Source organism: Schistocerca nitens, chromosome 12, assembly GCF_023898315.1.
Source record: "Schistocerca nitens isolate TAMUIC-IGC-003100 chromosome 12, iqSchNite1.1, whole genome shotgun sequence".
NCBI lineage: Eukaryota > Metazoa > Arthropoda > Insecta > Orthoptera > Acrididae > Schistocerca > Schistocerca nitens.
Window position 1 is genome coordinate 102,693,587 of NC_064625.1, and position 21,949 is coordinate 102,715,535.

Here is a 21,949-nt window from a genome sequence, read left to right on the forward strand (position 1 = left end):
ATTTATATGTGACACATGTACAACATGGACTTGTTGGCAGTTGCGTTGTGGGCTATATGAACGTTGTGGATTACCTCACTTACTATGTTCACTATGATGTAGAATGTAAAATTTCCGACCAGTAAGTTTGGTAGATTACTGATGTAATCCGTACAATGAGCTATGTTCTGTTGTATTTGATATCTTATGGTGGTGTGTAATAACAAGACTGAATTCCTTAGAGTACCTGTTGATTAGTTATTTTACTTTTATCCAAGAATCCGAGGATGCTGCATGCTGAACCAAAACCGATTATTTTGAAAAATTAAAGTAATCTACACACGCAATAAAAGATAGGTTTTACGAAAATGATATTTGTTTCCCTGCAGACTCCAAGGGGTGTGCGGATCAGCATGTGTGTGTGTGCGTGTGTGTGTGTGTGTGTGTGTGTGTATGTGTGTATGGTTAAACTGAACGTCTATGTGGCGTTCCATGCCATGTTCTGTGAATGACAGAAATTGTATTCAAGGCTTAATTTAGCTCAAGTGGTGAGTTTGAAGCCAACTCGTCGTCTGCGACGTATATGGCAAGGTGGCGAGGACTCATCCTGCTCAAGGAAGAACACCCTGCAGCTACTATCTGTCTCATGTTCTGGATGCACTTGCTGGTAAGTACCACATGTCTCCAAAATGCGCTCAGCTGTCTGGGACCCTACCTCGCACCGGCTGGAGCACAGCGACACCTTTACACAACAAACGCATTGTAATCGTCAGATAAATACTTCGGATTCATATTTGTTCGGACACCAACTTCGTTCTGTGGACATCAAACATGTAACTAGCAGTGCACAGGACGTCTTCCCCTGCCAATATGATGGGGGTAGTTCTAAAGTACGAAGGACAGTCACATGAAAACAAAACACTCGCCACAACTTGATCATTGAATGGTTCCAATCAAAATCAATCACTAATCACATTAAGACATGTATCCCACTGGGAAAGAAGATGATCAGTTTCTGTTTCGTAGAACTCTCTCTGTCACTGACAGATCAACAACCGCATTCACTATTGCACTTCCTCATCCAGATGAAATTGACATCCATGCTTGGCATTCTTCAGGTGGGCAACGGTGTGAAAGTCACACAGTTGGAGATCCAGGCTGCATGGAGGACGTTTCTGTGATTGTGAACCAAATCGATCCACTGTAGCATTTGTCTGGTTGGCAGTGTGGGGGCATGCAGGCATTATCATGCAACAGGATTATTCCCTCTGACAGCCGAGCACAAATGGCAAAGCCAACAGTGGAACCATCCGAAATCTCCATCGCCAAAGAAATTCAAAGCTGTTCACTCAAGTTCCAGTAAGATCACGACGACCTCATTCCTGCTCGTAGGAATGCTTTTGGACGGAATGATTTTGTTGCACGATAACGCCCGCCCCAACGTTGCCAGTCGAACTAAGAGTATGCGGCAGCAATTTGGTTGGTAAATACTGCAGAATCCTCCATAGAGCCTGGATCTTTTAACTTGTGATTTTCACACTGTTGGCGACCCGAAGAAAGAGATGCTTGTACGTCGGTTTCAGTCGGACGAGGAACCGCATGTGAGCGTGTATTTGTGGATCCATCAACTGTTCTACGAATCAGTAACTTACGGTCTCTTGTCCCGCTGGGATAGAGGTTTAATACTTTTGACTGGAAGTATTCCATGATCCCATTGTGGTGGGCGTTCGGTTTTCATTTGACTGCCACTTGTATTAATTATTAATGTCAAAAAAGTCAAGCTGCTATTGTCAGACTTGGTCATGGTGTTTATCGCTCCCTTCATTTTCACCCCTGAAGCCGCAACGTCTTTCCTAATGATGGATGATTTTGCGGAGAACTTGATTGTGAAATTCTGCATTTTGCCTGTTGACAACACATCCCACCTCGAGAACCACAGTTTAGTCATTCTGGAAAAGCGAAAAGGAAAGAGAAAGAAGCAACTACATCTACATCTACAGCCATATTCCGCAAGCCACCTGACGGTGTGTGGCTGAGGGTACCTTGAGTACCTCTATCGGTTCTCCCTTCTATTCCAGACTCGCATTATTCGTGGAAAGAAAGATTGTCGGTATGCCTCTGTGCGGGCTCTAATCTCTCTGATTTTATCCTCATGCTGTCTTCGCGAGATATACGTAGGAGGGAACAATACAGGGTGTCCCAGCTATCTTGTCCACCCAAAATATCTCTGGAACAATAACAGCTATTGGAAAACGACTTTCACCGCTATCAATGTACGGCTGGGGCCCATGAATGTACATATTTGGAAACATTCTAAAGCGGAAGCATATGTGTTTTTTAACACAAACTTGTGTTTTTTTTAAATGGACCTCCTATATCTTTTCTTCAGCAATCCATAGCATGACAAAGCACATACACAATGGCGTTGATTGCATCGCAATATTCCCATTACATCCCGAGATATTGAGACGCGAAGTTGACGCTTGAAACACCCGACATGCGCTGCTAACGCACGTCCTGAGGCTCAGGCGTGAACCCCATGCTGCCCGTAATCGCAGCAGGATGGCAGCAGACCGTATTATTCGTTTCGGACCTCTTGATAAGTATGGAGGTGTGATTACACATGTCAATCACATCGCTATTACGGGCAGCATGGGGTTCATGCCTGAGCCTCAGGACGTGCGCTAGCAGCGCATGTCGGGTGTTTCAAGCGTCAACTTCGCGTCTCAATATCTCGGGATGTAATGGGAATATTGCGATGCAATCAACGCCATTGTGTGTGTGCTTTGTCATGCTATGGATTGCTGAAGAAAACATATAGGAGGTCCATTTAAAAAAAACATAGGTTTGTGTTAAAAAACACATATGCTTTCGTTTCAGAATGTTTCCAAATATGTACATTCATGGGCCCCAGCCGTACATTGATACCGGTGAAAGTCGTTTTCCAATAGCTGTTATTGTTCCAGAGATATTTTGAGTGGACAAGATAGCTGGAACACCCTGTATACTGCCTGACTCCTCGGTGAAGGTACGTTCTCGAAACTTCAACAAAAGCCCGTACGGAGCTACTGAGCGTCTCTCTTGCAGAGTCTTCCACTGGAGTTTATCTATCATCTCCGTAACGCTTTCGCGATTACTAAATTATCCTGTAACGAAGCGCGCTCCTCTCTGTTGGATCTTTTCTATCTCTTCTATCGACCCTATCTGGTACAGATCCCACTGCGGTGAGCAGTATTCAAGCAGTGGGCGAACAAGTGTACTGTGACCTACTTCCTTTGTTTTCGGACTGAATTTCCTTAGGATTCTTCCAATGAATCTCAGTCTGGCATCTGCTTTACCGACGATGAATTTTATATGGTCATTCCATTTTAGATCACTCCTAATACCTACTCCCACATAATTTATGGAATTAACTGCTTCCAGTTGCTGACCTGCTATATTGTATCTAAATAATAAAGGATCTTTCTTTCTATGTATTCGCAGCTCATTACACTTGTCTACATTGAAATTCAATTGCCATTCCCTGCACCATGCGTCAATTCGTTGGAGATCCTCCTGCATTTCAGTACAATTTTCCATTGTTACAACCTCTCGATATACCACAGCATCATCCGCAAAAAGCCTCAGTGAACTTCCGATGTCATCCACCTGGTCATTTATGTATATTGTGAATAGCAACGGTCCTACGACGCTCCCAGGCAGCACACCTGAAATCACTCTTACTTCGAAAGACTTCTCTCCATTGAGAGTGACACGCTGCGTTCTATTATCTTGGAACTCTTCAGTCCAATCACACAATCAGTCTGATAGTCCGTATGTTCTTACTTTGTTCATTAAACGACTGTGCGGAACTGTATCAAACGCCTTGCGGAAGTGAAGAAACACAACATCTATCTGGGAACTCTGGTCTATGGCCCTCTGAGTCTCGTGGACGAATAGCGCGAGCTGGGATTCACACGATCGTCTTTTTCGAAACCCATGCTGATTCCTACAGAGTAGATTTCTGTTCTCCGGAAAAGTCATTATACTCGAACATAATACGTGTTCCAAAATTCTTCAACTGATTGACGTTAGAGATATAGGTCTATAGTTGTGCACATCTGTTCGACGTCCCTTCATGGAAACGGGGTTGACCTGTGCCATTTTCCAATCTTCTGGAACTAGGTGCAATGTCAGAAAAATACAGGGTTGAGTCAAAATTTCACAGCCTAAAGAAGCAGCCTGTGTGATTCTACCCAGTGCAGAATGAGGTGGAGCAGTTTCGTGGATCAAAACCACACTACCAGACAGCTTCCGGGAAGCTTGGTCTCTACTGTTTCACGCAACTTCATCAAGAGATTTTGGTAGGATGTTCCTGTGACGGTGTTCCTCTTACGAGCATAAACTTTTAACATCGCACCCCACACCGCAGCAGTCAAAAAATGCTCACCATCATTTGGCCAGATGGTGGCTGCAGTGGTGAATTCATATGACTGAACAGCTTGCTTCGCTCCTCTGTCTCGGGGTTGTAGTGATCCACTCAATACTCGACTGTTGTGAGGCGACTAAAGAGGTCATCTTGATTAAGTTGATATAGCGACACTGTTTCAATTGCAGCCTTAGTCCGGCGGGCTAACTAAACAGATGTGCGTAGCTGCAGAACACAGTAGGCGGTCACATTCGAAATATTGTGCAACTTCTCCACTTTCTCCACTATCGCCTCGATTGTCATTCGCCAGGTATGGAGCAGCACTACCTCCACTGCTCTTAAGATACCTGGTCATTCGGAAGAGACAAGGTTTGCCACGTGGTTCTTTGTAAATCAGTATGCACATCCTGGAAGCCTCTGTGCACCCTAACCACTGTGTCACTTAGTGGTGCACCGTCAGCGTACACTCGCACCCACTCCGTACGGATTATTGCCGCGTTGTTCTCGTCCAAATGCACGAGACGAAATACCAGGAGATACTCCAGTTTACAATGTGTTACATCACTTTGATTTGGCTCTTCTAGCGGCGTACTGAGTTACTGCAGCGTGTAAATTCAATGTGTAACGGGATTACAGGCATGTGTCTCCAAACAAACAAAAAATTCTTTCCAGAGTGAGATTTTCACTCTGCAGCGGAGTGTACGCTGATATGAAACTTCCTGGCAGATTAAAACTGTGTGCCGGACCGAGACTCGAACTCGGGACTTTTGCCTTTCGCGGGCAAGTGCTCTACCTACTGAGCTACCCAAGCACGACTCACGCCCCGTCCTCACAGCTGTACTTCTGCCAGTACCTCGTCTTCTAGTGCACTTGCCCGCGAAAGGCAAAGGTCCCAAGTTCGAGTCTCGCTCTGGTACACAGTTTTAATCTGCCAGGAAGTTTCAAACAAAAATTTTTTCCCGAATTTTATTTTTCGGAAGTGATAATTAAAACTTTACAGGCATCCATCATCCACACAATTCCGAAAATTTGCAAGAGGCGACAAGTCGCGACAAATATCGTGCAATCAGCTTAACAGCTCATGCATGTGCTCGTAATATGCTGACAAGAATAATATACACTGGTCAGCCAGAATATTATGACCATCCACATAATGCCCGTTATGTCTATCTTTGGCACGGATAACAGGAGCAACGAATCATGCCATGAAAGCAATAAAGCACTGTTACGTCGCTGGAGGGAACTGGCACCACACCTACACACATGACTCGCCTAATTCCCGTAAATTATGGGTAGGGGGCCATGAGCTCTAACGCTGCGTTCAGTCTCATTCCAGATGTGTTCGATCGTGTTCAGATCTACCCTGCTGGGGGGGCCATCACATCAAATGGAACTCGCCACTGTGTTCTTCGAACCACTCCATCACACTCCTGGCCTTGTGACACGGTGCATTATCTTGTTGAAAAATGCAACTGCCGTCGCGAAACACGATTGTCATGAGGGGATATACGTGGTCTGCAACCAGTCTTCTTGGCCGACATGTGCCTTGCACGGGCTCCACTGAGCCCATGGCTGCCCACATGAGTGTTCCCCAGAGCATAATAGAGCAGCCACCAGCTATCTCCATCTCGCAGTGCACATGCCAAGCAGCTGTTCCCCTGAAAGACGATGAATTCACACCCTCTCATTGGCGTGTTGAAGAAGGTGTCGGGGTTCAACAGACCTTGCAACGCTCTGACACTGCACCAACTCCTGTGCGGAAAGTCACGTTCTCATTTCATCTACATCTACATACATACTCCGCAATCCACCATACGGTGCGTGGTGGAGGGTACCTCGTACCACAACTAGCATCTTCTCTCCCTGTTCCACTCCCAAACAGAACGAGCGGTCCTACCACACTTCCCTGGGGCACTCCAGATGATACCCTCACCCCCGATGAACACTCACCATCGAGGACAACGTAATGGGTTCTATTACTTAAGAAGTCTTCGAGCCACATATTTGGGAACCAATCCCATATGCTCGTACCTTAGTTAGGAGTCTGCAGTGGGGCACCGAGTCAAACGCTTTCCGGACGTCAAAGAATTTTAGTCGTAGTAGTTAGCTGTGTCGTGCTGTCAACACTGGCGCATGCATGGGTTGTCGGCTGGGGACACCCAACGTTGTGTTCGGTGCACTGTGTCTTCAGACACACTTGTACTCTATCCAGCATTAAAGTTTGATGTTAACTCCGCCACAATTCGTCACCTGTCCACTTTTATCAGTCTGAGCAGCCTACGATGTCCTACATCCGTAATGTAGGATGGCCGTCCAACTCTACTACGTCTGGGAATGGTTCCACCTTGATTTCGCCACGGTGAAGATCGTCACCACAGCACCCGACAAATCGCGAAATTTCCGAAATGCTCGTGTCGAGCCTCCGTGCCATTAGAATCTGCCCTCGATCAAACTCAGATAGAGCGCGTGCCTTCCCCATTCTACACACGGACTGCATGCTCAGTGGTACTATATGCACCGCACGTGTCTGACTAGCAGTCATTCCTCGCCAGGTGACGCTGCTCTAGCCTGGATGCGTTTATTTCGATAGCAGGTCAGTGGTCATAATGTTCTGGCTGATCGGTGTGGAGAAGAATGGAAAAGAAAATTGAGAATTACGAGGGCAGTTCAATAAGTAATGCAACACATTTTTTTCTCGGCCAATTTTGGTTGAAAAAACCGGAAATTTCTTGTGGAATATTTTCAAACATTCCTGCTTCGTCTCGTATAGTTTCATTGACTTCCGACAGGTGGCAGCGCTGTACGGAGCTGTTAAAATGGCGTCTGTAACGGATGTGCGTTGCAAACAACGCGCAGTGATCGAGTTTCTTTTGGCGGAAAACCAGGGCATCTCAGATATTCATAGGCGCTTGCAGAATGTCTACGGTGATCTGGCAGTGGACAAAAGCACGATGAGTCGTTGGGCAAAGCGTGTGTCATCATCGCCGCAAGGTCTGATCTCCCGCGTGCGGGCCGGCCGTGCACAGCTGTGACTCCTGCAATGGCGGAGCGTGCGAACACACTCGTTCGAGAAGATCGACGGATCACCATCAAACAACTCAGTGCTCAACTTGACATCTCTGTTGGTAGTGCTGTCACAATTGTTCACCAGTTGAGATATTCAAAGGTTTGTTCCCGCTGGGTCCCTCGTTGTCTAACCTAACACCATAAAGAGCAAAGGAGAACCATCTGTGCGGAATTGCTTGCTCGTCATGTGGCTGAGGGTGACAATTTCTTGTCAAAGATTGTTACAGGCGATGAAACATGGGTTCATCACTTCGAACCTGAAACAAAACGGCAATCAATGGAGTGGCGCCACACCCACTCCCCTGCCAAGAAAAAGTTTAAAGCCATACCCTCAGCCGTTAAAGTCATGGTTACAGTCTTCTGGGACGCTGAAGGGGTTATTCTGTTCGATGTCCTTCCCCATGGTCAAACGATCAACTCTGAAGTGTATTGTGCTACTCTTCAGAAATTGAAGAAACGACTTCAGCGTGTTCGTAGGCACAAAAATCTGAAGGAACTTCTCCTTCTTCATGACAACGCAAGACCTCACACAAGTCTTCGCACCCGAGAGGAGCTCACAAAACTTCAGTGGACTGTTCTTCCTCATGCACCCTGCAGCCCCGATCTCGCACCGTCGGATTTCCATATGTTTGGCCCAATGAAGGACGCAATCCGTGGGACGCACTACGCGGATGACGAAGAAGTTATTGATGCAGTACGACGTTGGCTCCGACATCGACCAGTGGAATGGTACCGTGAAGGCATACAGGCCCTCATTTCAAGGTGGCGTAAGGCCGTAGCATTGAATGGAGATTACGTTGAAAAATAGTGTTGTGTAGCTAAAAGATTGGGGAATAACCTGGTGTATTTCAATGCTGAATAAAACAACCCCTGTTTCAGAAAAAAAATGTGTTGCATTACTTATTGAACTGCCCTCGTACTAGACGACAGTCAATTTGGCTTTAGGAAAGGTAAAGGCACCAGAGATGTAGTTCTTACATAGTGGTTGATGGTGGAAGCAAGACTGAAGAAAAATCAAGACACGTTCACAGCATATGTCGGCCTGGAAAAACTATTCGACAATGTAAATCGGTGCAAGATGTTCGAAACCCTGAGAGAATTAAAGATAACCTATAGAGAAAGATGGGTAGTACAAAGTACATATGTGAGCTAAAAGGGAACAATAAGACTCGAAGACCAAGAATAAAGTGGTAGGATTAAAAAGGATGTAAAATAGGGATGTAGTCTTTCACCCCCACTGTTCAGTCTATACATCGAAGAAGACAAGCATATGGAATGGGAGTCCAAATGCTATCCACAGGATTCGACCAGGACGCAAAGTGGTAACGTGAGTGGCAAGCAACAAGAACCCGAAACCACGAACTTGTGGACAATCCAACAGTTCCAGTTCCAGGCTTCCATCAACCAAGGGAGGTGTGGGTGCAGTTAAACAGATATCTGGCTAAAGGGGGTAGGTGCAAATACAACAGGAACAAGTGGGGCTTTTCAAATGACAGTGTGCGTGAATGTGGTGATACCCAAACAATGAGCCACATCGTGAATGAGAGTGTAATCAGACGCTTCCATAGTGGCATTGAGAAGCTCCATCAACATCCGAGTGTAGTCTGAGCCGTTTTAAAACTTGTGTACTGTATATAATTTCACATGTTCATTTTTATTTATATTTCTTTGTTTTTCTAAATGTGTATTACTATAATTGATGCACACGATAATAATAATAATTGAAGAAGCATTGACGGAAATAAAAGAAAGGCTTAAGAGCGGAACTAAAATTCAAGGTGAAAGGCTATGAATGATAAGATTTACTGTTAACATTTCTATCCTCAATGAAAGTGAAGAAGAATTACCGCATCTGTTAAATAGAATGGACTGTCTACTGGATAAAGTACATGTTTTGAGAGTAAATCGAAGAAAGACGAGGACAATGAAAAATAGCAGAGATGAGAATTGCGAGAAACTTGTCAGAATTGATGAACACGAAGTAGAACTCTGTTATGTTGACAGCAGAGCAAGGACGACGTAAAGAGCTGAACACCACTCGCAAAGAGGGCATTCCTGGGCAAAACAGATCTAATAGTATCAAACATAGAGCTTAATTTGAGGAAGAAATTTCTCAGAACGTACGTTTGGACCATAGCAGTATACGATAGTCATCCACGGACTGTCGGAAAGCTGGAACAGAAAAAATCGAAGAATTTGAGATGTTGTGCTACAGGAGAATGTTGAAAATTAGGTGAAGTGATAAAGGAGGAGGATGAAGATGTTCCTCGCAGAACCAGCGAGGAAAGGAATGTATGGAAAACACCAATAACAACGAAAAGGGACAGAATGATGGGACATCTCCTAAGGCATCACAGAATGACTTCCATGGTACTAGAGGGAGTTGTAAAGGTCAAAAACGGTAGGGGGCAGAGAGAGATTGGAATACATCCAGCAAATAATTGAGGACGTAGGTTTCAAGCGCTATTCTGAGATGAAAAAGCTGGCGCTGGGGACCAGTTCATCGGATGCGGGAGGGGATGGGGGGGGGGTGGCTGGTGGAGGGTCGCAGCAAACCAGTCATAAGGCTGATAGCTAAAACAAAAAACAAAAAAAAAAAAAAAAAGGATCCTTCATCAGCATACTTCGTTGGGGAACAGTTTCTCCCATGAATCCCTTGTACGCTGTTTCCGCTGTACTAGATGCATGGTGGATGGATAATGCCCATTTTCTGGGTGTAAAAAGATGCTGGCCTCCAGAACAATTCAAAGATGCTTCATAGGATTTCGAGTGGACTTTGGAACAGATCAGTGCGTGACACCGTCTCAGTGTCCATGGAAACGCTACAGTCTGGAACAGAGCGACCGCTACGGTCGCAGGTTCGAATCCTGCCTCGGGCATGGATGTGTGTGATGTCCTTAGGTTGGTTAGGTTTGATTAGTTCTAAGTTCTAGGCGACTGATGACCTCAGAAGTTAAGTCGCATAGTGCTCAGAGCCATTTGTCCATGGAAAAACGTCTCTCGCTTAGTTGACGGGATCACTATCATGTGGATACAGGTCAGAGATGGTTGTTATTTGTTAAGTGTTGCCACAATCCAGGTAACATCTTCGTACATATATAGTTGAAATGGAGGACCGTGGGACGTCAGCTGGTATAAATTTATATTAAAAATGAAGAAATTCCTCCACCTGTATTTAAGGTATAATTCTTCATGCTTTCCCGGCTATCTGTTGACATCTTGGCTATTCGGGAATCCAGCCGGATGTTCGTGTCGTTCTCGCACGATATTTAAGGTGCCGATTTTATTTTGGCAACTAGGTGGGTAGTAATTCTCCACCTTCCACACGGAGCACTTCCATATCTCACCACTGACTTCTAGTATCAGCCGCACGCAGTTGATGTCAGCAAGTGTTGGGCCCGAAGATGACGTTGTTACAACGTCGAAACTAGTTGCAAAAATAAAATCGACACCTTAAATACAGCTGGGGGAATGTCTTCATTTTTAACATAAATCTAGGTAGCATATTCTCGTTTAGATTACTTTCATAATGATACTAGCTGAGGAACAACAGTAGGTAGGCAGAGTGTAATATGTTCTACATAGTCACACCGATCCGTTTCGGATCGGAAGCATCTTTTATCGATTTTCCTACAACAAATTAAAATCTAATGTTAGTGACATCAGTGCGCAATCTACTTACACAATCAAAATGGTAGAATGCTTTACAAATGATGATGAAGCAACCATGCTGTCAAAGAGATTTTAAAAATACTTCTCGAAAACTTTACAGAGCGTTTAATGTGTAAAGCTAAATCCAAAATTGCGGTTCAAATAGCATTTGTTGATGTTAGATTCTATCTTCTTCTTCCTCCTCTAGTCCTCTTCCCAGTCACCATTCCTTCTTGTGCGTCTTCATTATGCAGTCTCTTCTCAATCAGTTTCTTAACCAATTTCTTTTCCTCCGCCTTAACTGCTTCCAGTATTTGTCTTTTCTCGTTCACGTTGTACGACGAAACCTCACTCCTTGTTTTATGTGTCCGTTTGATCTTCCATTCTTCTTCAGATCCGCACCTCATACAAAACACTAGTCTCCTCTTCAATTTTTTATTTAATAAACCACTGAAAATGATACTCTCTGTAAAACATTATTTTTTCAATGCTGTTTCTTGATTTCACGTAATACTGATGATTATTTTGCACTGCCCCACTAACCGATCACAAATTTTCCCTTAACTTCCTTGATTACCTTGCAAAAATCATTTTCTTAGGTTTTTTAATATTTACCATCTTTCCATATTCCTCGCAGCAAGTGTCCTCTTCTTATGACACACTATTTATTGATATTTCAGGTTCACTTAGTAATACCATGCCATCAGCATACATTATATTGTCCTTACTCCTACTGTCGCACCACTCTTATATTGGAAGAAATTTTGAACTAAAATATATCAGTACTAAATAGAGTAGCTGAAAGACAGCAATCTTCTCTAGCCTGTTTCTCAGTTTTAAAAGACAAAATATAGCTTATAAGACAATAAAACTTGATCTTCAGCTCCTTTTCTCGGTTTCAGCTTGAAAATACATTTCCTAGGCTGCTTACATTCTTTGGTTCGCCAGCTCCATATGGCCACACTCCTTCCTCCTGTGGCTGAGTTATTCATTTAACAAACACATCTCCCAGTTGCGGTTTAGTTCAGTCCAACCCAACCCCAACTCATGTCTTATAGTGAAATGTCTTCGTAACTGTCACCATTCAAACCGGTAATCCCCGAAATTGTGGATTCGATCCTAATATGATCCATGTTCAAATTATTTTCGCATTTCACCTCAATCATACTCCAAAAACACCCTAAGAATGTTTTCTCAGATAGTAAGTTATATACTTACCAGCCATATGCTAATGTGTCAATAATTTCCCACCAATGTTCCCACAAAAAGAGGCGCTAAGTGTGTCTCATCCCATTGTAATGTTCTTCTGGTATTAACCGATAAGTGAAGAAAATTGTATTAGCAGTTCCTGAGTCATGATGGGATGCACACATCTACATATTTAGATTTGGTGGCCACTGTGATCCAGCATGCAGGGGGTTAGACTGGGGCGCTGGTGGTCCTGGGATCAATAGCAGGTAAAGATTTTTCCTCGTTCTAGGTACACCACGATTGCCCCAGGTGCATTCAGCCTGCTATCACATGAGTAGTAGGGACGTTTCCCATGGACAAAAGGCCCCCCCACCCCTCTTCCAGTGAAGTGGTGACGAAAGGATGTGCTCCACCTATAGCAACACTAATAGCCCATTCATGGGCTTGTGTCACGAACTTCCCCTTTCCATACATCTATTCAAATTCACATCATTGAGTTCCAGACATTCATTCTCATTATCACAAGTGATGGGGAGCACCTGATCGTGCCTTTTTGTGACTTCCAACCACCACTTCTTCTTGAACGGGCAGTTGGAGACCAAGAGTTGTCGACAGTGAAATATTCATAAAATTATCTTCACCATTTTTCGAAAATTCGTCAGTATAATTCTCATAAATCTTCATAATTATTTACTTAAGCAAAACTTGGTAGCTGCCTCAGTTCTTTTTTTGTAAAGCATTATCTTCGAAGAAATCAATATAAGACCTTAAAAAAGAGGTTATGGGAGAGTAAGCAAGAGAAATTATCCTGCTGGTATATTTTGTGATCATGTCAAACTCTTTAATCGTGTGACCCAAAAAATTCTTTACAGGAAACTAAAATATTACAACATTGGTGGCATCCCTCTTTCTGAAGAGAAATCTGAGGGTCTCCTGGCGCTAATTGACCTCGAAATAGGGGGATGCGACATGTGGGGTCCCACAGGGATCAGTACTGGGTCCATTCTCATTTTTAACCTGTAAATACTGAATATGGCACAAGCATAAGAATCAAGAGTCCAACAGATGTAAATCGCATGATAGCTGACCAGTTTGGATCTTCATTTCACAAAAACTCACATTACTTGGTTTTGAACTAGGGAAACTGACCTGCTAGCACAAGTACTGGTCATTAATGATCACATCCTGAAACAAACATTGTTTTCCTTTGGGTTCACTCTGAGTCAAGAAGCGGATAAAATAATCAAGGACATGAGTTTAGAATATTTCACATTAGAAGCGTCTGTGTTTGTGTTGACCTAAACTGTCTCTTTTTTTTGTGTAGTGCAAGTCGGCAGTGGCGATACCTGGGAAGTGGAATGCAGTCGCTTCTGAGGTGCACTCCCCACACTAGAGGCGCGATTCTGAATGTATCACCATGGACCGGTGTGGCCAGCATGCGAAGCCATAATGTTGAATGTCGTTGGGTGCATTTTTAACCGTTTTCGGAAGTGCGTTTGCTTCCGTTCAGTGACTTCCAGTCCTTACTACTCGATTTCTGGTGACGACTACAACTTCTTGTAGAAAGCTGATCGTTGGATAGAACGATAATTCTACGTAAAATAACTGATACGAAATCACGCAAACTTTATTCTTGCATTAATTGGCATAACATATCTCTACAAGCAGCCTTTTAAAAACTGACAAGAAATTGCAGCTGAATTAAAAATTTAGAAAATGGAAAACATTTTTCCATTTCGATTAACATACTCACACAAAAAAGTTTTGCATCACCTCGGTTCCGAGAGTTTACTACTCATGAAATCCACACATTTCATGTTGTACTACAACATTGCGAGACCTTCAGAGGTGGTGGTCCAGATTGCTGTACACACCGGTACGTCTAATACCTAGTAGCATGTCCTCTTGTATTGACGCACGCCTGTATTCGTCGTGGCACACTATCCACAAGTTCATCAGGGCACTGTTGGTCCATATGGTCCCACTCCTCAACGGCGATTTCGGCGTAGATCCGTCAGAGTGTTTAGTGTGTCACGTCGTCCATGTTGTTGTTGTTGTTGTTGTTGTTGTTGTGGTATTCAGTCCTGAGACTGGTTTGATGCAGCTCTCCATGCTACTCTATCCTGCGCAAGCTTCTTCATCGCCCAGTACCTACTGCAACCTACATCCTTCTGAATATGCTTAGTGTATTCATCTCTTGGTCTCCCTCTACGATTTTTACCCTCCACGCTGCCCTCCAATGCTAAATTGGTGATCCCTTGATGCCTCAGAACATGTCCTACCAACCGATCCCTTCTTCTAGTCAAGTTGTGCCACAAACTTCTCTTCTCCCCAATCCTATTCAGTACCTCCTCATTAGTTATGTGATCTACCCATCTAATCTTCAACATTCTTCTGTAGCACCACATGTCTTATCTTGTCCAAACTATTTATCGTCCATATTTCACTTCCACACATGGCTACACTCCATACAAATACTTTCAGAAACAACTTCCTGACACTTAAATCTATACTCGATGTTAACAAATTTCTCCTCTTCAGAAAAGCTTTCCTTGCCATTGCCAGTCTACATTTTATATCCTCTCTACTTCGACCATCATCAGTTATTTTGCTCCCCAAATAGCAAAACTCCTTTACTACTTTAAGTGTCTCATTTCCTAATGTAATTCCCTCAGCATCATCCAACTTAATTCGACTACATTCCATTATTCTCGTTTTGCTTTTGTTGATGTTCATCTTATATCCTCCTTTCAAGACACTATCCATTCCATTCAACTGCTATTCCAAGTCCTTTGCTGTCTCTGACAGAATTACAATGTTATTAGCAAACCTCAAAGTTTTTATTTCTTCTCCATCTATTTTAATACCTACTCCAAATTTTTCTTTTGTTTCCTTTACTGCTTGCTCAATATACAGACTGAATAACATCGGGGAGAGGCTACAACCCTGTCTCACTCCCTTCCCAAACACTGCTTCCCTTTCATGTCCCTCGACTCTTATAACTGCCATCTGGTTTCTGTACAAATTGTAAATAGCCTTTCGCTCCCTGTATTTTACCCCTGCCACCTTCAGAATTTGAGAGTATTCCAGTCAACATTGTCAAAAGCTTTCTCTAAGTCTACAAATGCTAGAAACGTAGGTTTGCCTTTTCTTAATCTAGCTTCTAAAATAAGTCGTAGGGTCAGTATTGCCTCACGTGTTCCAATACTTCTATGGAATCCAAACTGATCTTCCCCGAGGTTGGTTTCTACTAGTTTTTCCGTTCGTTTGTAAAGAATTCGCGTTAGTATTTTGCAGCCGTGACTTATTAAACTGATAGTTCGGCAATTTTTCCATGTGTCAACACCTCCTTTCTTTGGGAAGGAATTATTATATTCTTCTTGAAGTCTGAGGGTATTTCGCCTGTCTCATATATCTTGCTCACCAGATGGTAGAGTTTTGTCATGACTGGCTCTCCCAAGGCCATCAGTAGTTCTAATGGAATGTTGTCTGCTCCCGAGCTCCCGGGGCCTTGTTTCGACTCAGGTCTTTCAGTGCTCTGTCAAACTCTTCACGCAATATCATATCTCCCATTTCATCTTCATCTGCATCCTCTTCCATTTCCATAATATTGTCCATAAACAGCCCTTTTCAATCTATCCCAGGCATGTACGATAGGGTTCATCTCTGGAGAACATGCTGGCCACTCTAGTCGAGCAATGTCGCTATACTGAAGGAAGTCATTCACAAGATGTGCACGATGGGGTTGCGAATTGTTGTCCATGAAGACGAATGCCTCGACAATATGCTCCCGAAATGATTGCACTATCGGTCGGAGGATTGCATTCACGTACCGTACAGCCGTTACAGCGCGTTCCATAACCTTCAGCAGCGTACGTCGGCCCACATAATGCCTGAAAACCGCAGGGAACCTCCACCTTGCTGCACCCGCTGGACAGTGTGTCTAAGACGTACAGCCTCAGCGTGTTGCCTTCAAACACGTCTCTGACGATTGTCCAGATGAAGACATGTGCGACACTCACCAGTGAAGAGAACGTGATGTCAATCCTTAGCGGTCCATTCGGCATGTTGTTGGGCTCATCTGTACCGTACTTCATGGTGGCGTGGTTGCAAAGATGGACTTCGCCGTGAACATTGGGAGTGAAGTTGCACATCATGCAGCCTATTCTGCACAATTTGAGTTATAACACGACATCTTGTGGCTGCATGAAAAGTACACTCCTGGAAATGGAAAAAAGGACACATTGACACCGGTGTGTCAGACCCACCATACTTGCTCCGGACACTGCGAGAGGGCTGTACAAGCAATGATCACACGCACGGCACAGCGGACACACCAGGAACCGCGGTGTTGGCCGTCGAATGGCGCTAGCTGCGCAGCATTTGTGCACCGCCGCCGTCAGTGTCAGCCAGTTTGCCGTGGCATACGGAGCTCCATCGCAGTCTTTAACACTGTTAGCATGCCGCGACAGCGTGGACGTGAACCGTATGTGCAGTTGACGGACTTTGAGCGACGGCGTATAGTGGGCATGCGGGAGGCCGGGTGGACGTACCGCCGAATTGCTCAACACGTGGGGCGTGAGGTCTCCACAGAACATCGATGTTGTCGCCAGTGGTCGGCGGAAGGTGCACGTGCCCGTCGACCTGGGACCGGACCGCAGCGACGCACGGATGCACGCCAAGACCGATAGGATCCTACGCAGTGCCGTAGGGGACCGCACCGCCATTTCCCAGCAAATTAGGGACACTGTTGCTCCTGGGGTATCGGCGAGGACCATTCGCAAACGTCTCCGTGAAGCTGGGCTACGGTCCCGCACACCGTTAGGCCGTCTTCCGCTCACGCCCCAACATCGTGCAGCCCGCCTCCAGTGGTGTCGCGACAGGTGTGAATGGAGGGACGAATGGAGACGTGTCGTCTTCAGCGATGAGAGTCGCTTCTGCCTTGGTGCCAATGATGGTCGTATGCGTGTTTGGCGCCGTGCAGGTGAGCGCCACAATCAGGACTGCATACGACGGAGGCACACAGGGCCAACACGCGGCATCATGGTGTGGGGAGCGATCTCCTACACTGGCCGTACACCACTGGTGATCGTCGAGGGGACACTGAATAGTGCACGGTACATCCAAACCGTCATCGAACCCATCGTTCTACCATTCCTAGATCGGCAAGGGAACTTGCAGTTCCAACAGGACAATGCACGTCCGCATGTATCCCGTGCCACCCAACGTGCTCTAGAAGGTGTAAGTCAACTACCCTGGCCAGCAAGATCTCCGGATCTGTCCCCCATTGAGCATGTTTGGGAATGGATGAAGCGTCGTCTCACGCGGTCTGCACGTCCAGCACGAACGCTGGTCCAACTGAGGCGCCAGGTGGAAATGGCATGGCAAGCCGTTCCACAGGACTACTTCCAGCATCTCTACGATCGTCTCCATGGGAGAATAGCAGCCTGCATTGCTGCGAAAGGTGGATATACACTGTACTAGTGCCGACATTGTGCATGCTCTGTTGCCTGTGTCTATGTGCCTGTGGTTCTGTCAGTGTGATCATGTGATGTATCTGACCCCAGGAATGTGTCAATAAAGTTTCCCCTTCCTGGGACAATGAATTCACGGTGTTCTTATTTCAATTTCCAGGAGTGTATTATTCCACACGGTGGCATTGCTTTCAGAGTTCCTCGGTAGGTAGCGGTCATTTGCTGCAGTAGTAGCCCTTGGGTTGCCTGAACATGGCATGTCATCCACAGTTCCTGTCTCTCTGTATCTCCTCCATGTCCGAACAACATCGCTCTGGTTCACTCCGAGATGCCTGGACACTTCCCTCGTTGAGAGCCCTTCCTGACACAAAGTAACAATGCGGACACGATCGAACCGCGGTATTGACCATCTAGGCATGTTTCAACTACAGACAACACGAGGCGTGTACCTCCTTCCTGGTGGAATGGCTGGAACTATTGTTAGCTACTCAACTAGCTCAGATTTATACAGCCACTTTCAGAAGTTTATCTCTATATAATGAAGACGCTACCGTACCAACACGAAATGGGACTACAACATTAGGGAGAAAACGGCTGTGCAAAGATACACACTGCCTTTCAAAATATGTGTAGCACCAGCGGAAGAGAAAACGAACTGAAACATTACGTATTTAATGGCTATATGATGTTATTTCAGTGTTTTCAAAGTCGGGTCAAATTTGCAAATGTGGCAGTATGCACCCACTTATCAGCATGGAATTGCACCCCCCTCTCCCCTGGATGCATGCATTGACTGGTTGGGTAGGCTGTCGTAAAGCCATTGTTTCCTCTCCTGTGGCAAGCTGGCCCACCACTGTTGTAACTGTGTTTTACATGGTCAGTACTGGCAATGGAGTGGGGTTGACATCTGAGGTGGTACCACACGTCTTCTAATGGGGACACAAGAGTACCTCAGTATCATGCAGAAAGTTCATAGACACTAGTCCCATGTGTGGACGGGCGTTGTCCTGTTAAAAAACCACCACCTGTAACGTGCGTTATTACCCAATGGCTCCCCACACGTCGCCAGATTTCTACTACTTCTCATTACCTTCGTCTTTCTCCGATTTACTCTCAAACCATACTGTGTACTCATTAGACTGTTCATTCCGTTCAGCAGATCATTTAATTCTTCTTCACTTTCACTCAGGATAGCAACCTTGTATTTTAATTCCACTCCTGAACCTTTCTTTTATTTCCATCATTGCTTCCTCGATGTACAGATTGAAGAGTTGGAGTGAAAGGCTACAGCCTTGTCTTACACCCTTCTTAATACGAGCACTTCGTTCTTGATCGTCCACTTATTATTCCCTCTTGGTTGTTGTACATATTGTATATGACCCGTCTCTCCCTATAGCTTACCCCTACTTTTTTCAGAATCTCGAACAGCTTGCACCATTTTATATTGTCGAACGCTTTTTCCAGGTCGACAAATCCTATGAAAGTGTCTTGATTTTTCTTTAGCCTTGCTTCCATTATTAGCCGTAACGTCAGAATTGCCTCTCTCGTCCCTTTACTTTTCCTAAAGCCAAACTGATCGTCATCTAACGCATTCTCAATTTTCTTTTCTATTCTTCTGTATATTATTCTTGTAAGCAGCTTCGATGCATGAGCTGTTAAGCTGATTGTGCGATAATTCTCGCACTTGTCAGCTCTTGCCGTCTTCGGAATTGTGTGGATGATGCTTTTCCGAACATCAGATGGTATGTCGCCAGACTCATATATTCTACACACCAACGTGAATAGTCGTTTTTTTGCCACGTCCCCCAATGATTTTAGAAATTCTGATGGAATGTTATCTATCCCTTCTGCCTTATTTGACCGTAAGTCCTCCAAAGCTCTTTCAAATCCCGATTCTAATACTGGATCCCCTATCTCTTCTAAATCGACTCCTGTTTCTTCTTCTATCACATCAGACAAATCTTCACCCTCATAGAGGCTTTCAATGTATTCTTTCCACCTATCTGCTCTCTCCTCTGCATTTAACAGTGGAATTCCCGTTGCACTCTTAATGTTACCACCATTGCTTTTAATGTCACCAAAGGTTGTTTTGACTTTCCTGTATGCTGAGTCTGTCCTTCCGACAGGCTTACGAAGTGCTTAAAGCACAATATGATGACCATCCCTTGTGCTGCTCAGACTGGGTGGACCAGAACCTTGACAGCAAATATGGCAACCCTCACGTTCACATGCAGTCTGATGTGGATATTCCACGACTTGACCAACAGGCAAAATCGACATCCACAATGAGGCCCGTTTCAGATGCTGTCAAGTGTTGATTGTCTCACACAATTATGCGGCATGTCAAAGTCCTTCAGAGTGATCACGCCCCTTGTACATACTGCCAGACCCATTAACGACACTGAAGGGGAACAACACTAATGCACTCCAGTGGCCCTTCTACCTGTTTCAGAGATCTGCAGCGCTAATCATTTACATTGCCGCCAATGATGAGTTTGTGTACTGACATTGTCACTCGACTGTTTCTTCATGGTGATTCACTTCTTTTGTCTGGCAGTGAGACACTGGCCAAGAATAAACTTGAGGACATTATAGCTATTTCAGGGATTTTAACATGCTCATTTATCCGTACACCTGAAAAAGGCTGGGCTACCAACGACTTGTCAACAATGTGTCTTCGATTAGGTTGCTGCAAGGCAGTCGACAGCGCATCAGAAGCCGCAGGTTGGCAATATTGGGTCTGTGTGAAGTAGGCCTCGATCAGAGTACAGTAACTGAGCGACGTGGCACAGTGGTTAGCACACTGGACTCGCATTCGGGAGGACGATGGTTCAATCACGCGTCCGGCCATCCTGGTTTAGATTTTCCGTGATTTCCCTAAATCGCTCCAGGATGGTTCCTTTGACAGGGAAAGGCCGGCTACCGTCCCCGTCCTTCCCTAATCCGATGAGACCGATGACCTCGCTGTTTGGTCTCTTCCCCCAAACAACACAACCCCAGCCAGAGTACAGTATTGGAGCTTCCACCTACCACTTCTCCACGAGGCTTGCAGATTTCCACAGACGCGTTCCAGTGAAACCAGCGAGGGGTACCCTGTGCACCAGCTGGGCATCCTAGGGTCCCGGGCGGCTGCGCCTGCCCGCGCGGCGTCTGCGTCAGTGTGAGTAGCGACGAGCGCGCTGACGGCCTGGCTCCTTCCCTTCCGCAGGTGGACCTGCGGCACATGGACGAGCAGGCGGGCTCCAACGTCGTGGAGGTGGGCGTCGACCTGTCCGAGTTCTACATGTCCGTCGAGTGGGACATCCTGGAGGTGCCTGCAGTCAGGTCAGTAAGCTGTCACATTACAGTCGTTCCGCACTCTCTACTCTGCTCTGCTGCACATTCATTCTTTTACCAAAACAGGAGGGGTAGTACGAGGGTCAGTCAAAAAGTTGGGCCTCCAGTTTTTTCTCCTTAATTGAAAAAGTGAAAAATTTCAATTTTGCGTTATTCGGCAAAGCTTCTTCTCCAGACCACTGCAGTAGTAACCTTCTGCATCAACACATGCCAGTACCACTGTCACTTCCAAATGGCCGACATCGGTGTTTGCACTAGACAGCCTGGGTACGAAGCTGCTGATGCTGCGGCCAAGGCTGCTGCTCTCCTGCCTCGGACAGCTTCCTTTTGTGTCCCATCAACTGATGTTAGTGAGATTCTTTGTCGGCGCGTTTCATCATTGTGGCGCGAGGCTCGGTCCTCTCTCCATGAAAATAAGCTTAGGGTCATCAAACCGATCCCGACGGCTCGGACGACCTCCTCACGCCCTTCCCGGCGAGAGGAGGTGATTTTGGCCAGGTTGCGGATTGGGCATGCCGATTTAGCCACCGCTACCTGTTGTCCAGTGACCCCGCCCCGCAGTGCCCCTGTGGTCATCCATTGACAGTACGCCATGTTTTATTGTCCTCTCCCCAATTTATTCACTCTCGTGTTGTCCTAAGTCTGCCGTCTACCTTACAGGAACTTTTAGCTGATGACGCTCGAGCAGCTGCTCGTGTCCTTTGTTTTATTCCACTGACGGACTTGCCCAAAACGATCTAAGTCTTTTATTTTGTTTCTCTGTGTCTTTGTAAGTACTTTCTGTTCTTGCCCCCTTGCGTTTTTCTATGCTATTAGTGCACTAACGTTTGTGACTAGGCGCTAA

The 21,949-nt window shown here is 45.4% G+C and overlaps 1 protein-coding gene across 1 annotated transcript in view; it reads left to right on the forward strand.

The window, feature by feature from the left end:
* LOC126215284 (acetylcholine receptor subunit alpha-like) overlaps positions 1–21,949 on the forward strand; it is a 703,987-nt gene that overhangs the window by 599,206 nt on the left and 82,832 nt on the right. The window contains exon 5 of the mRNA XM_049941973.1: positions 20,978–21,093. Within this exon, the coding sequence (XP_049797930.1) occupies positions 20,978–21,093 (116 nt within the window). The remainder of the gene's footprint in view (positions 1–20,977; positions 21,094–21,949) is intronic.